The sequence below is a fragment of the Python bivittatus genome, unplaced genomic scaffold, assembly GCF_059951505.1.
Source record: "Python bivittatus isolate LINGU-HERP-01145 unplaced genomic scaffold, Pbiv_v1 ctg000480_np1212, whole genome shotgun sequence".
Lineage (NCBI taxonomy): Eukaryota > Metazoa > Chordata > Lepidosauria > Squamata > Pythonidae > Python > Python bivittatus.
In genome coordinates this window covers 96,367,344-96,381,109 of record NW_028277075.1, presented here as the reverse complement: position 1 = coordinate 96,381,109, position 13,766 = coordinate 96,367,344, and the positions used below count along the sequence as shown (strand labels likewise).

Sequence of the window (13,766 nt, the reverse complement as noted above, 5' to 3'; positions counted from 1 at the left end):
CTGCCTGTAGAGCAGACCTTACTGTATTGTTTATATTATTAATTCTCCACCATCAGTAACGGATAGGAACTTTTGTATCATATGTCAAAACACCCTTGCCAGGCCATCAAATGTAGAAATAATTTAATTCCAAATCTTGTGGAAGATCCAACTGTAATAAATGTATCTGTTTTCTTATCTTTTAATTTTCACTGCCAGGGTAGGATTTTTTTTTTTAATTTAGCATTCAGCAGGGGGGACAATTTAATTATTTAATTAATTTATAGGATGCCAAATGACTCTATTGAAAAGACTTTTCAGCAACAACAGGAGCATCTGTAGGAACACAGAGGTAGACTGGTGTGCAGGCTTGGCATGTATCTTCCAACTCAGAAACAAACAGGTGAAAGAACATTCTGTACCTTGTCTGACAAACATGGAACAATTCTCATCACGCATATTCTGGGGATGGGATCACTGGGAATGGCGGGGATGGATGTGTGCAAGATAACAAGCTGTTGGCCACAAGGTCAGAAAGCCATATTATGGATGGAGTTTGGGATATGTAGAGGAAAAGAACTTTCAGGAGAGCCTGAGTTACTGAATTACAATACAGCTTAGCTTCTCAAAACACAATCTATGCTTATCCAGAATAATATTTTGGTTGTCACTGATTATTTAGATGTATTTCTAGTTTGGGCTTAGGGAAAGAGTTTTGGCACAGTTCCAACAGAATGTGTTAGGGGAAATGCAAAAAAGACTGTGTTATGTGTAGCATCACCACATCCATGTTCCTATTTCTGATTCAGATATGTTATTAGGCATGCTGTACAAAACGATTAAACTTATTCCCTTGATCAAGCAATCAAGTAGCAGAATTAAAGCAAGAGGTTGACAACTTTCTAGTAGTCATTAGAATCTACTGATTGACCACTCCTGTTTTAGGTCAAAGTAACTATGGCATAGAGAGATAATTTAGACAAGATGCACCATGTAATTTATTAAATATATACACCATAGGTTACTTTATTTAATAGGGAAAATTACATATTTCTCAAAATATTTATCAGAGGCTGCTGGGAGCAAGAAAGCTTCTCAGCAGTCTCTGACAGGGTATTATTAATGTTTCTTCTCACAATGATAAGAAATGATTATTTCATTTCACACTTCTGTGGAAGTTTCTCTCGCTGTTTCTTATCATACCCAAGCCTAGTACAACCTTCACTTGTGAGAAGAGGAATCTTCTCAAATGCACAGGTTTGGACTCATTACAAAGCTGTTCTCTGAGACTCCCTGTGTTTCAGAATAAAATAAATCTTCCAACACCTCCCTATAGTCCTCTGCATATTCCAGGACACACTGGGTGAAAGAAGCAAGATTTGGAATTAAAATAAGAAGTGAGGACAAATAAAAAGTACTTTAAAAAATCAAAATGTGTAGGTGTCTAGAATTTTCTTTGTCCTGGAAACAATGGTCAGATGAATACACTGACGAATGGATATGACAAGTGTTTTTCTTTTTTTACCTAAACAGTAGAATACACAAACACACATACACACTCATCCCTGCTCAGGACTTGGCCCTCTGTTCTAAAACATGTATATGTATAGATGGGGAATGCTCTTCAAGACACGTGGCTTTCATGCAATGAACTCTTTTATGGTTTTGAATTAAAGCCATTTTTTACATTTTAATCTTGCACTGTATGAACCCAATCCATTTAGTGCATAGGACCCAGAGTGGTAGAACTGCAGCCTGCAGCATTTTACACATAGCATAAAATTAGGGAAGAAAGGGCATTGCCAGGACAGAATATGCAATTTTGTGTGTTTCTTCACCAGTAACAGGAAGATCAGAATTAACTTCACATCCTCTATTCTTCAATAATCAATCACAGAAAGCTTAAGTAAGTTTAGAAGCATGACTTATTCTGTCATGAATAATGTAGATGTTGTTTTTCTATAATCTATGGTTATGCAAGTTCACTTATGTAGTAGCCTTTTTTCTCCCTGTAGCAAGCCCTGTCCATTATATACCTTTTGCTTAAAAGATTTATTTTTCATCTGACCCCCTCGTATTGTGCTTGGATTTTATGTTTTTTTCAAGTCCCCATCAACTATTGTTTCTACTCATTGATTTCTTTTGTTATTTCTTCCCATTTTGTTCTAATCCCAACCACCGAGATTCACTCTTCCCTCCTGCTATGTCATTTTCAGCCTTCAGCCAATTCCCTCATTTAGGGAAAAGAAAATCAATATTCTAAATAGGGAGAAAGCAGCAGTGACCCAGCTGAGAGGCACAAAGCACTGTCAGCACCAGCTAAATACTGAGCCAAGTCACTGGTGGTTTGAATTTTTAAAAAAAGAAAAAAAAAACCTAGCCAGCAGGCTACCTGCTTTGAAAGAGAAAGCAATCATCATCACCATCATCATCCATTTGTAAAACCAGAGCTAGTAAACTTCCAAATCCATTTTAAAATGTAAAATGTAAATTTGGCACAACTCAAAGCTTTAATCCATATTCACATCACCTTCTCAAATATGCAAGTTTTTGACAGTGAACATGCCCTGTGCCAAGACCAGGGATATGGGTCTGGAAAAAGATTAAAACTCTCTCCTCTATTTCCCATAGGGGGTCTTCTATTATCCAATCTTGACAGTCCCACGAAAGCTAGCAGTCAACTGAATTTTGTCATCTGTGATTTAAAATACTTACAGCTATATGAACAATTCCTGAACATGTTCACAAAAATCTGTTTTTTCTTTTTGGCTTATTACAATGAACACTTCACGAACTTTATTTGTGTACTTAAAACGTTTTCTGTAACTAAATTATTATGTGGAGGATAATTTTTGTTTTATTAGGAATAAAAAGTAATGCTCCCTAATCAACTTTTATGAACACTACTCTCTTTACTACTTCCCAAATTAGTCACCTTGTATTGCCAGCCATCTCATAGCAATGACTCTGGGTGGCAGTCAGGAATTAAAATGAGTAATAATTTGAAGAACAATCCAAGGTAATATTGCAATCCAACACTGACAAACTGTATTTATTTTTATTTGTTTAAGTTTAGGAAGATATGTTAGAGTTTTCTCATTTGGAGGCAGTTTTTGAATTGTGTTATAACATTGCCCCTTCTTCTCCCTTTAAACAGAAGTTGACTCTTACTGTATCAAGGGAAGTCTACATTCTACAGTTGTAGTCCAGTTATGGGGAGCTTCTAATGGTGTTTAATTTGAAAACTGCACTTCTATAATTTTTCAAAGAAGACACTTTTAAAAAGTCTTCAAAAAGCCTTGGAACTCAACTGCTATAGTTGGTAATCTCAGAGTAACTTGTATAGCAATAGATTCTCTCATGCTTGCTCTGGATCCAGCAAATAAGAACTACCTCTCTACTTATCGGTTACTCTCAGCAGCTTATATCACAGCACCAAACGACACAAGTTGCCTAATGCATCAATGCATCGTGACGAGGAAATGCTACTTTCATGTAAGATGGGGCTGAACAATCTTTTTGACATGAAGGGCAACAGGGAGTGCCAGACTGTAGACTGAGAGGCTATATATACATACCGCCTTCAGTGAAGATGATGCACAAGGCAATGCATTCTCGTTGGCTTTCTTAATTAGGCCAGACACTTTGCCACTAAAACTACAGCACTGCCATTAGAAGTACACATAGACTATTGTTAGAGGATCCCTGGGTACTATTCCGTTTTAAAAAGTTAATTAAAATAAGGACTTGATATTTTTCAAGGGATATGTAGAGGAAAGGCTTGAGGATTTAAAGTTTTACTTCTTAAAAACAAACCCTCAATGGTTTTATTTTTAATCCTAAACAAATGTAAGCTACACTTTGTAGTACTACAAAATATCCATTTATTTCAGTAGGAGTACTGAAGATGGATTTAAATCATTCCTATTGTAGTGGGATAGCAAAGGGGTGACTCTTGAGACCAAATTTCAAGACTGCCAAAATTACCACTGAGAGAGTAGCATGTGATAGAGATGGGCCTGGATCTGTCGAGCCAACATAGCTCACCACATCATCTTTTTTTTCCCTTTCTTATTTTTGAAAACATTATAAAATCAGTACATTCAGCAAGGTATGCATATAACTGCAGAAATTTACTCCACTATTTTGGTGCATGCTGCTCTTTTAAAAAAGCCAGTTTGGTACAGTGGTTCAGGCATCAGGCTAGAACCCAGGAGACTATGAGTTCTAATCCCACTTTAGGCACAAAGTGAGCTGGGTGACTTTGGGCCAGTCACTCTTGCTCAGTTCTAGGAAGGAGGCAATGGCAAACCACTTCCAAAGAACCTTGCCAAGAAAACTGCAGGGACTAGTCCAGGCAATCGTCAGGAGTTACAAACTGACTGGAAGGTTCACACATACTCTTTAAAAAAAGAAAAACAAAATGATGCTTATTCCTAAGGAACTATGTTACTCCATCTTTTCTTGTAACCATGGTGTTGCATGCCACATCTGTTGCACAGAAGCAGCTTCAAAGCATAGAATGCTGTCTGTGAAAGAAGAGAAATATTAAAAGCATGTTTCACAACTGAAATTAACATATAAGGTCAGCTAATTATAGGCCCTGTAAGGTAAGTCCAGACCTAAAATTGCTTAGCTACACCATTGCTTATTACTAGCAAGTGTTCTGCTTTGGCTGGAGCATGCCTTCTATTTTCTCATGCAGACAAAAGACTTGTTATAGTGATACAAGACCCCTGGAGTGCATTTTTTTCATTGTGTCTACACTTGCCCTACTAACAACAGCTGTAGGGCTGAAGAGAGCTGAAAAATGTATAGTTCTTAAACTACCAGAGGGGTGTATTTTGTATCTTGGTTAGGTACTATTGGCCCAATCTCAGCCCTGCAGAATGATAACATACTAAAGCAATGTATTGTAAAGACTTTTCTTTAAAATATTGCCCAAGTTTTCTATTTTCCTTTTGGTCTGAAGGAGATTATACAATCAGGGGAAACTGGTGTCTCAATTCCAGGATCAAGGACCAGCACATTGTTGCACAGCACTGGACAAAAGCAGACTTGTAGTTGTACGTACATCAGAAAAAAACAGAAGTTATTTTCTGCTCTACTAACAAGTGAATCTTTCCCTGAACTATGCAATATTAGGTAGGTAAAGTACATACCATTACAATTATGACAAGGCCATTTCATATAATTTTTGCAACAGAGAATGCTTAACTTGCCTGTAAAAATAAAATGCTGAAGGAAGTAGAAGAAAGAAAATTGTAATGCAGTGTTCATAGATATACAGCATTAAGAGAAAATATCTATTTTTAACAGTAATTTTGTTAAGTATTTAAATGAGGGAGACAAGGAATGCCTAGACTGTGGGGTTAGAACAGTTGAACTCCAACATATCCAGAGGATACCAGATTTGTGAAGACTGTATAAATAGTCAACATCAGATAGATGCATCACAGAGTTCCAAAACACAGTGGTTCTTGCTTAAAGACCACTCATTCAGTGACCGTTTGAACTTATGACACCACTGAACGAGTGGTACTTATGACCAGTCCTCAAAGTTCCAGCCATCACAGCATCCCTGTGGTCACAAACTGGATGCTTGGCACAATTATGACACATTGCAGTATCTTGTGATCACCATTTGCAACCTTCACTGCCAGTTTCCAACAAGCAAAGTCAATGGGGAAGCTGACAGGAGGCCACAAATAGTGACCACATGACATTGTGCTTAACAATGGCGTGGGATTCGTTTAACGGCAACTAGAAGTGCTGAAACTGCCATCGCTAAGTGACACAAACATGTAACATTGACTTTATGACCACGTCACTTAACAATGGAAATTCCAGCCCCTATTGGGTCATTAATCGAAGACTATTTCTATTTGTCTTAGTTTTTGTGCCATTTTGTTGAGATCTATTACCCAAAGTCATCCTAGAAGTTCCTGTTAAATCCTGAGAATCTCACACATGTACTCAAGGCCAATTCTAGCCTTCATCAAATGTGCTATGGTTTTGGTTAAATGAAGTTTTAATAGTTGCAAGACAAATCTAAAAATGTGAAACTCTTATAATTTGCTATTACTTAGAATCACAGAATGTAAAGGTTGCAAGGGACCTTGGAGATCACCTAATCCAACCATTTGCTCAGTGCAGGAATTCACTACAGCAGCATCGTACTGAGTTATTAGAGATCACTGCTTCTTGATTATCTAGTTGGGTAAATTAATGTCAAGTCAATGTTGATGCTAGGACAAATAGAGATCAGCCTGATATATGAGAACACAGAAAAGAGATCACTTTCAATGCAAGGAGATCCAATAACTTTTCTGATCTTTTCCTTTTTGTTCATATGCATGTCTGACAAAGCAAAGAAGCATGCAAATCCTAAAGACAGCTTAAGAAGCCAGGAGAGCAAGACATCACACACAACTGTTAGAATGCAGAGTTTCCAGAAGAATAGCTATTGCAGCAAAAACATCAAAGTCTTGTGGCACCTTAAAGACAAATGAATATTACATAAACTCAATGGCATCAGTACAATATGTTTTGTGACTATCTCCTATCTTCATGTACCTTTGTGTGAGAGTCAGTTCCTACATGGTCAAGGGAAAACAGCCACTGTCCATTGCCAAAAAAGAGAGGAATGAAAACCATGCCACCTATTCAAAAGAAAGGGCTGTCTAGTCCATTGCATGGCTCAGGCACGAGAAAGAGATGCAGAAATATTAACCTTGATTTCACTATAAATAGGATTTGCTTGCTGCGTAATGGCCTCTGCTTTTCTTCAGTAAATTATTTAACAGAAGTTCCTGGATTATTGTGTGCTTACTTAATTGGTAATAGCCCAGCTGTGCCAAGGAAAATCTGATACCAGGACTATCTCCAACAGTTATATTGCATTTCCTCAGACGCTACTTTTTTATTTTCCTCTATCCTCAATAACAGTACGTTTAAGGAGACAGAGTCTACACCATAAGACATTTGTTAGTTTTTAATGTGTTTGCACTAATATGTGGGTTTTTAAGGCTTGGATTTCATATTATAAAATGTATTTCTTACTTTCCAAAGAGCTTTTTTCTCTCTCCGAGATTGCTTCCAAATATGTAAAATTATTTCTTTTGTAAAGCCAATGATGTAAAAGTACAATGTTTCAACATACAAAGTTTTACATTTCCATCTTGCATGGGTACCCTTTCAAAGCTTAAATTATAAATTATAAAATTCACAACTGTGGTAAAAAGATAATAAAACCACCAAAATTCCAAACCATGCCAACAACAGCAGCAAAATCAGACCAAGAATCAAAGTAAGGTGTAGCAGTATAATTATATATTCACTCATCCATATAGACCAATCCCATATATGTTTACAGTACCTGAATTATCACTTATAGTGCAACCCCTAAATATGTATATTCAGAAATCCGACTAGCTTCAGCAAGAGTTCCTCTTATGTCACAAAGGTTAGTCTGCAATATTGGATGTTCCAAGATAATTACTGGATACAATGAGAGTAGTATTACTGGGAATTCTTTTTTTTTTTTTGCATCCACTGTAAAACAAAACAAGTTACAAAAAGCAAAGGAATTTGAAAGTATAGACTGCATCCAGAGTATTTACACTTAATTTTTTAGGTTTATAATAATGACTACTCTCAAAAGAGATATCGCCATGTACTTTCCTTTAATACGTTAAAACTTCAAATTTTAATGTCTATTGTTCAGCTGGATGTTTAATGAGAAAATACAACTGCTCCTGTGATCAGTTTCTCCAATGACAACAACTGTTGAGAATTACAACATAATTCTAAAACTTAGTCATTCTAAAATACTGTATTCTAAGGCAAAACCAAATGCAATTTAAAAAGTAAAGACTTCCTCAGTTGAGGAAGTGACTTCATGGAAACTTCCGGGGGCGGGGGGGATTCTTGGCAAGAGTATAAAAGTGGCTTGCTGTTACCTCCTTCCAGGATACTTTTATGAGTTTCCAGACTAGCCAACAGATGATGTCCCATTCAACCAAGTCTAAGCCTGCTTAGCTTTTTTACTGTCAACTAATGTTGGCTAGGTGCTGCCAGAGTAACATAGTGCCAAACTAATATCATAACTGGTGGACATGCAACACAAAATGAAAGCAGTTAATCAACAATTACTCACAAGCTTGAGTAAAAAAAAAAAAGAACAATCTATACAAGCTTATTTCAATCATGGCTCATTAGCACAGAATCTTACAATCTCACAACCATTATTTGATGATAGAAGGTATATAGTACAAAGGTCTATCTCCATTTTAATGCTGTTGATAAGCAAGGAAGAGTCTGGTATATTCACTGTTTAGGTCAGTATTGAGGTAGCTTTCTAGGTCTCATTTTTGTCTTAGACTCTTTAACATGCAGAGTTTATAGGACTATTTCAGCAAGTACTCCAGTGAGTGCTTATTACAGAATATAAGAGAAATGGAGCCCCAACACAAAAGGGTTCAAATAACCACACTCTTTTCCTTTCACAATTGACAGTCTTAAAAAAAAAAACTAGGTCATTTACTGGAACTGACTGGAAGTTTTTAACTTCTACACTGTAGCACCTAATTCACCCTAACACAAATTGCCACAAAATAATGGTATGAAAAGCCACCATATCTGACATAGCCAGAATTCAGAATTATACAATTCTGTAAGAAAAAAAAAAGATAATTATATATAAACAGGATGTAGATTAAGCAGGCAAGGGCATAGTTACATCTTTAACTGGAGGTAACTGCAAGTGAAATGTAATGTCAAAGAAAGAAGAGACAGCAATAAATGCTAGATAAAGATGCAGGGATAACTGGATCAGAAAAAGGAGTCAAATATAAATTACATGTGGTTCCAATGCAAACAAACAACCAAGCTCAGAGAGCACCAAGGATTCCACATAAATGACATGTTCCTAAATACAACATGACAAGCCTGCTTGGAAGGCTAGAGGTGGAAAGGTGGCTAAAACAAATGGTGCAAAATAAAATCCAAACACTATTATCTACTCCAAGAAGAGGAAGAAGTAAACTCTTTTATCCCACAGAAGTTGAACCTAAGAGAGGAAGAAATGGTGGACTGAAGACACCTCAGCGAAAAGCGGAGCCGACAACTGCAGCAAAGAATGAAGAGCCAGTGAGTAGACTGGCTCTTTAGAACCTCTTCAGACAAGGAGAGGATGGGAGATTGCCCACATGAGCTCCAAACAGTTGGTCCTCACAAGGAAAGATTTTAGTTATAGGAGACAAAAACTAATGATTAATAACTAATTAACTGGGATGTATAAAATGATGCAAAACATTATAACATTGAAAATACTGAAGGACATTTCTGAAAAATGGAATCAGAAGTTAGTATCAACAATGTCAATAGCGATGATTGCTTCTATGGATAGACTGTGTCCAAAAAATGTTATGAAAGAAAGGGCAGATGAAGAACAAGTTTTATTTGATAAGACAGAGATGGCATCAAAAGTGGATCTACAAATGACAGGCTACAAGAATGACATGGAAAAGGATGTCTCACAGACATACAAAAGAAACCAATTGATGTTTTAAAAATCAACAGGGAAATACAAATAATAAACCAAGAGAGTGATCTGGATAATTTTTTTCATATTGGGTTTACAAAAGAGGCTTGTTAAAGCTTTGAAGAATCTTGTGAGAAGAGACAAAGAAGAAATGAAAAGAAACCAAATTCTATGGCATTATTTGAATGGACTAAAGATTAAGACTGTTAGAAGTAAAAGGAAGGAATATAAAGATGGTTTATTTGATCATGGTTAAAACAAGATATGTTGTTATTTCTGGTAACCCTTAATGGACTTTTGCTGACAGTAGGACTGAAAAGATTATGCTTTTTGGATTTGTCTATAGATAAGAGATGGGATATGGGTTGAAGAGATCATTGGATATAAACTAAGAGGGGGTGAAGAGTTACAAAAATTTATACTCATTGTGATGAAGGTTGGAAGTCATTTCATATATTTTCTTTCTTTCTTTACTATATTCTTAGTTTTCTTTTTTTCTTTCTATTTTCTACATTTTTTCTTCTCCTTTCTACCTTTCACTCTTTCTATTCTTTTCTTTCTTTTAGTTTGTATTAGATTTTACTATTGTAATTAAATATATATATATATATATATTGAACTGAAGAGATTTTCAAGACACTAGAGATATTTCTTTGTATCAAGGAGAACAGCTTACATATAACCTTTTTGGATTCTGTAAATCACATAACAAAGAGAATTCTCTTGAGCAAATGCTTGGAAGGAAGAACAGAAGGCTACCTCTTATACTAGTTATCCAGTGGAATGGAATATAAAATAAAATAACAAAGAAGTAGGAAATAAACTCTAACTTGAGAGAAACACAAACCACACCTGAACTAGACAGACGGTTTAAAAAGAGCCTCTAAATGGGGGTAGGAAATAGGTTTTCATATCATAAGGTTAAGCAAAAAACTTTATTGCGCACATTATTCACTGACTCATGGCAAACATACCTCAGTAGGACTATCTAACAGCCCATTCAAATGTATGTACCTTGGGTTGTCTAGGGGTAGGCAGTAAGAGATTAAGAGCACATGGAGCTGGGTCATGTCAAAAGCCTATTTAGATTCACTCAGAAGCAAGCCACCTCAGTCTCCAGAACTCATGAATGGATGGAAAAGTGATAAATCCTCTTCCAAACCCTAACAACTGTTATTTAAGGCATGCAATTTATCAAAATTTCCAGTGATAGATAAATTTATCTTCCATTCATTTCTTTAGTCCCTTGTTAAAACTGCCTAAATTGGCAGCTGTCACCACATGTAAAGGCAGTTTAATTATATTTTGTATAAAGAAATGCTTCAGTTATTAGTCCAAAGTCTTCCCAAATTTACAGCTACAGTGAATGTCTCCAGATTCTACTTTGGGAGACAAGGACATTTTTTCCTTTTATTTAAATCAGCCCTAGTTTTTTGAATAAGAGTTTGCCAACAGATACAACAAAACTGTGATAGGCACAGCCATTACTTTTAACAGTCCCTGAATGAGAATACTTCTGATGCCCTTGAAAGAACATTTTAAAACTATCCCTCACTATACCATTGTGGTTTACTGTAAATCTACAATGTTGCTTTGAGATGAGAGGTTAAATGTTGGATACAAATTCTAAATTACTAATGGTTGAAGAACAAGCAAACTTCATCCAGGTTAAAATGAAGTTGTAAAACACTGGCTGTGAAACCAATCTAAGGACTCTCCAGCATACACTGTAATGCATTGAGAGAGCACTCATTTTCTTATGCACATATGCCTATGCGTTACCGGGAACACAGGCAAGCTATCTTTCCAAAAAGTAGCCTTTCCATTACTAACCATCTCATTCAAACTTGAAGGGAGATTTATAGTTGTTATTAATTCGTAACAGCACATTAAGCCATTCATGCATCAAGAAGAAAGCCCAAATCTCCCTATTAGGAGTCAATTCTAAAAAATAGAATCAAAAATCAAAATTACATTCTTCCAGCATATTTCAGACAAATTAACACCATTAGTCAAGGCTATTATTAATACAAATTATGTAAGCTGATAAGAAGTAAAACTTTTCTTAATAGAAGGCAATTCTCCATTCATCGTGCAGCAAGACAAGGAAATGAACATAGCAGACAACTGAAGACTTTCACTGGATAGAATATATACATTATGTTCTCATCTGCAGTGACTGCAGCTTGGCAAGCTCTTAACTGAAGTTGGTGCTGATCAAACACAAGCCACCAGATCAAGCTGAAATAGCAGAAGGGTGGCTAGGAAGGTGAGAAGGAGGGAATTATTATCTCTGTAATTTGCTTAGTGATTTCTTGCAACCTGCCAATCCATCAAATACGTCAGGGAGCAAGCAAATGAGCATGCCCCGTGTTCCAGATGACATCAGCTTGATCAATGCTCAGGATTGGAAGACTGCAGTAGCAATGAGGGAAGGCAGGTGAAAGAGTGGATTGAGGCTGACTCCATTCAGTTCCCCACCATTGCTTTTGCTGCAGTTATGAAAACAGGAAATTCAGCCAAGTAGGACCTTTCAAGGAAGGTTCCCCCTGCAGAAGACATCCAAATCAGGCAGGTATAGAATATATCATAATGTGAGACACTTTGCCTTAGCACCTTAGCATTAACACTGTTGTCTACCAATGCAATCCAATGCATGTCTTGTCAAAAGTATGCCTTAAAGAGTTCAGTGGAACTCATTCTGGCCTTTATTGAAACAATAAATAATTCAATGAAGCATATCAAGGAAATTAACATCAGAAACTTGCATTTCGTGTTATACATTTCCCCACTGATATCCATCTCTATCTATGCAGCAGCTGAGGATAATACTTTGTGGATCTACCACTGGTTTCTAGACTCCAATACTTCTGCCACAATAAAGATTATTCTTTACACCATATGACTCTTTGTTGTGTCTCTCATCCTATGCTCACATCAAAACAAGGAAACTTTGCACGCGTAGAGAACACTGAAGTTATTTAATATTACACCACAAACTGATTTGTTTAGAGCAGGTGTGATATACCCCTCTTCTTATCCTACGCTTTTCATTCCTGCTATGGAAAAGAGGAAGAGTTATTTTCCTTTGCCAGTTCAACCCAATCTCCAAGTTTGAGGGGGGCGGGGGGGGGAGCGCAGAGAGTTTTTCCCATTCTCAATTTCCCTTCCTTAGCCAGATTTGGAGCTCAAGGTGAAAGAAGCCTTGGAGAACTTCCAACCTACACACACACACACACACACCCTATAGCAGCTAATGTTGGGAACAATGGACGGAGGAAGGAGTACAATGCGGTGCAACGGCACGCCATTCTGGGGGCCCAGAGTAATACTAAGGGACGGGGGAAGATAAATTTGTCAGGTCTCTCACTAGCAATACCGAAAGAAAAGAGTTCTGAGTCGAGCAAAGAAAAACAACGTAGCAACTCCGCTGAATAAAATGAAATGAAAAGCCGGCCAGGAGACTTACCCCAACGACGACCGTGTCCTCTCCTTTGAATTTGGGAATGAATTTGTCCCCGCGAAGGATCTCCGCCTCGTTGAGGGGTCGGAACCGGCACATCACTTTGATGCTGCATTCGGCTGGGTCCGCCATCTCGATGAGAAGCGGGGCGGATCGGAGTCGCCGGACCGAAGGCGCGTGGCTGGCTGGGCGAGGTGGCGGGGGTGGCGGAGACCCTTCCCACCTTGGGGGAAAAAAAACACCTTTGGGCGGTGGGCGGTAGCTATTTTAGCGGGGGGAGGTCATGGGCCAAAGAAGGGAGCCGAATCCAGTCAGAGGAGAAGGCGGCGGCGCCGAGGCATTCCCGGCTGCTCACGACCCCCAGGCTCGGAGGAGGGCGAGCTCTTGCGCAAAGAGAACGGGGAGAGGCCGCGGCCCCGGCGCTTCAGCTGGCTCGTCCAGAGACCTGCCGCTGCTTCGAAGCTTTGGGGGTTACCAAGTGAAGCCAGGTTTTATTTAGCTACCCCTCAAGCCTCTCCAGAGCGCCTCTTCGGCGCGGCAGGCTCTTCTGCTATTGCCGCCACCATCCTGTATCTCTCCCCCTCCGCTCTCTTCCCCATCCCCAAGGGCTTTGTGACTTCACTACATTACATCAACTCTCCCCCAGCTCACTGGCTTGAGGGGAGAAATCACTGGCGCATCCTGGGAGCTGTAGTTCTGGAAACGCCAGGTAGGGACTTGGGAAAAAAGGGAGGGGCGACGAGACGAAGAAGGCTGGCACTCGCAGCAGCGCATCTTGTT

The 13,766-nt window shown here is 38.1% G+C and overlaps 1 protein-coding gene across 1 annotated transcript in view; it reads right to left on the bottom strand.

The window, feature by feature from the left end:
- Positions 1-13,539, bottom strand: part of KIF5C (kinesin family member 5C) — a 91,250-nt gene extending 77,711 nt beyond the window's left edge. The window contains exon 1 of the mRNA XM_088145181.1: positions 12,993-13,539. Within this exon, the coding sequence (XP_088001307.1) occupies positions 12,993-13,118 (126 nt within the window). The 5' untranslated portion in view covers positions 13,119-13,539. The remainder of the gene's footprint in view (positions 1-12,992) is intronic.
- Between the last annotated feature and the right edge of the window lie 227 nt (positions 13,540-13,766).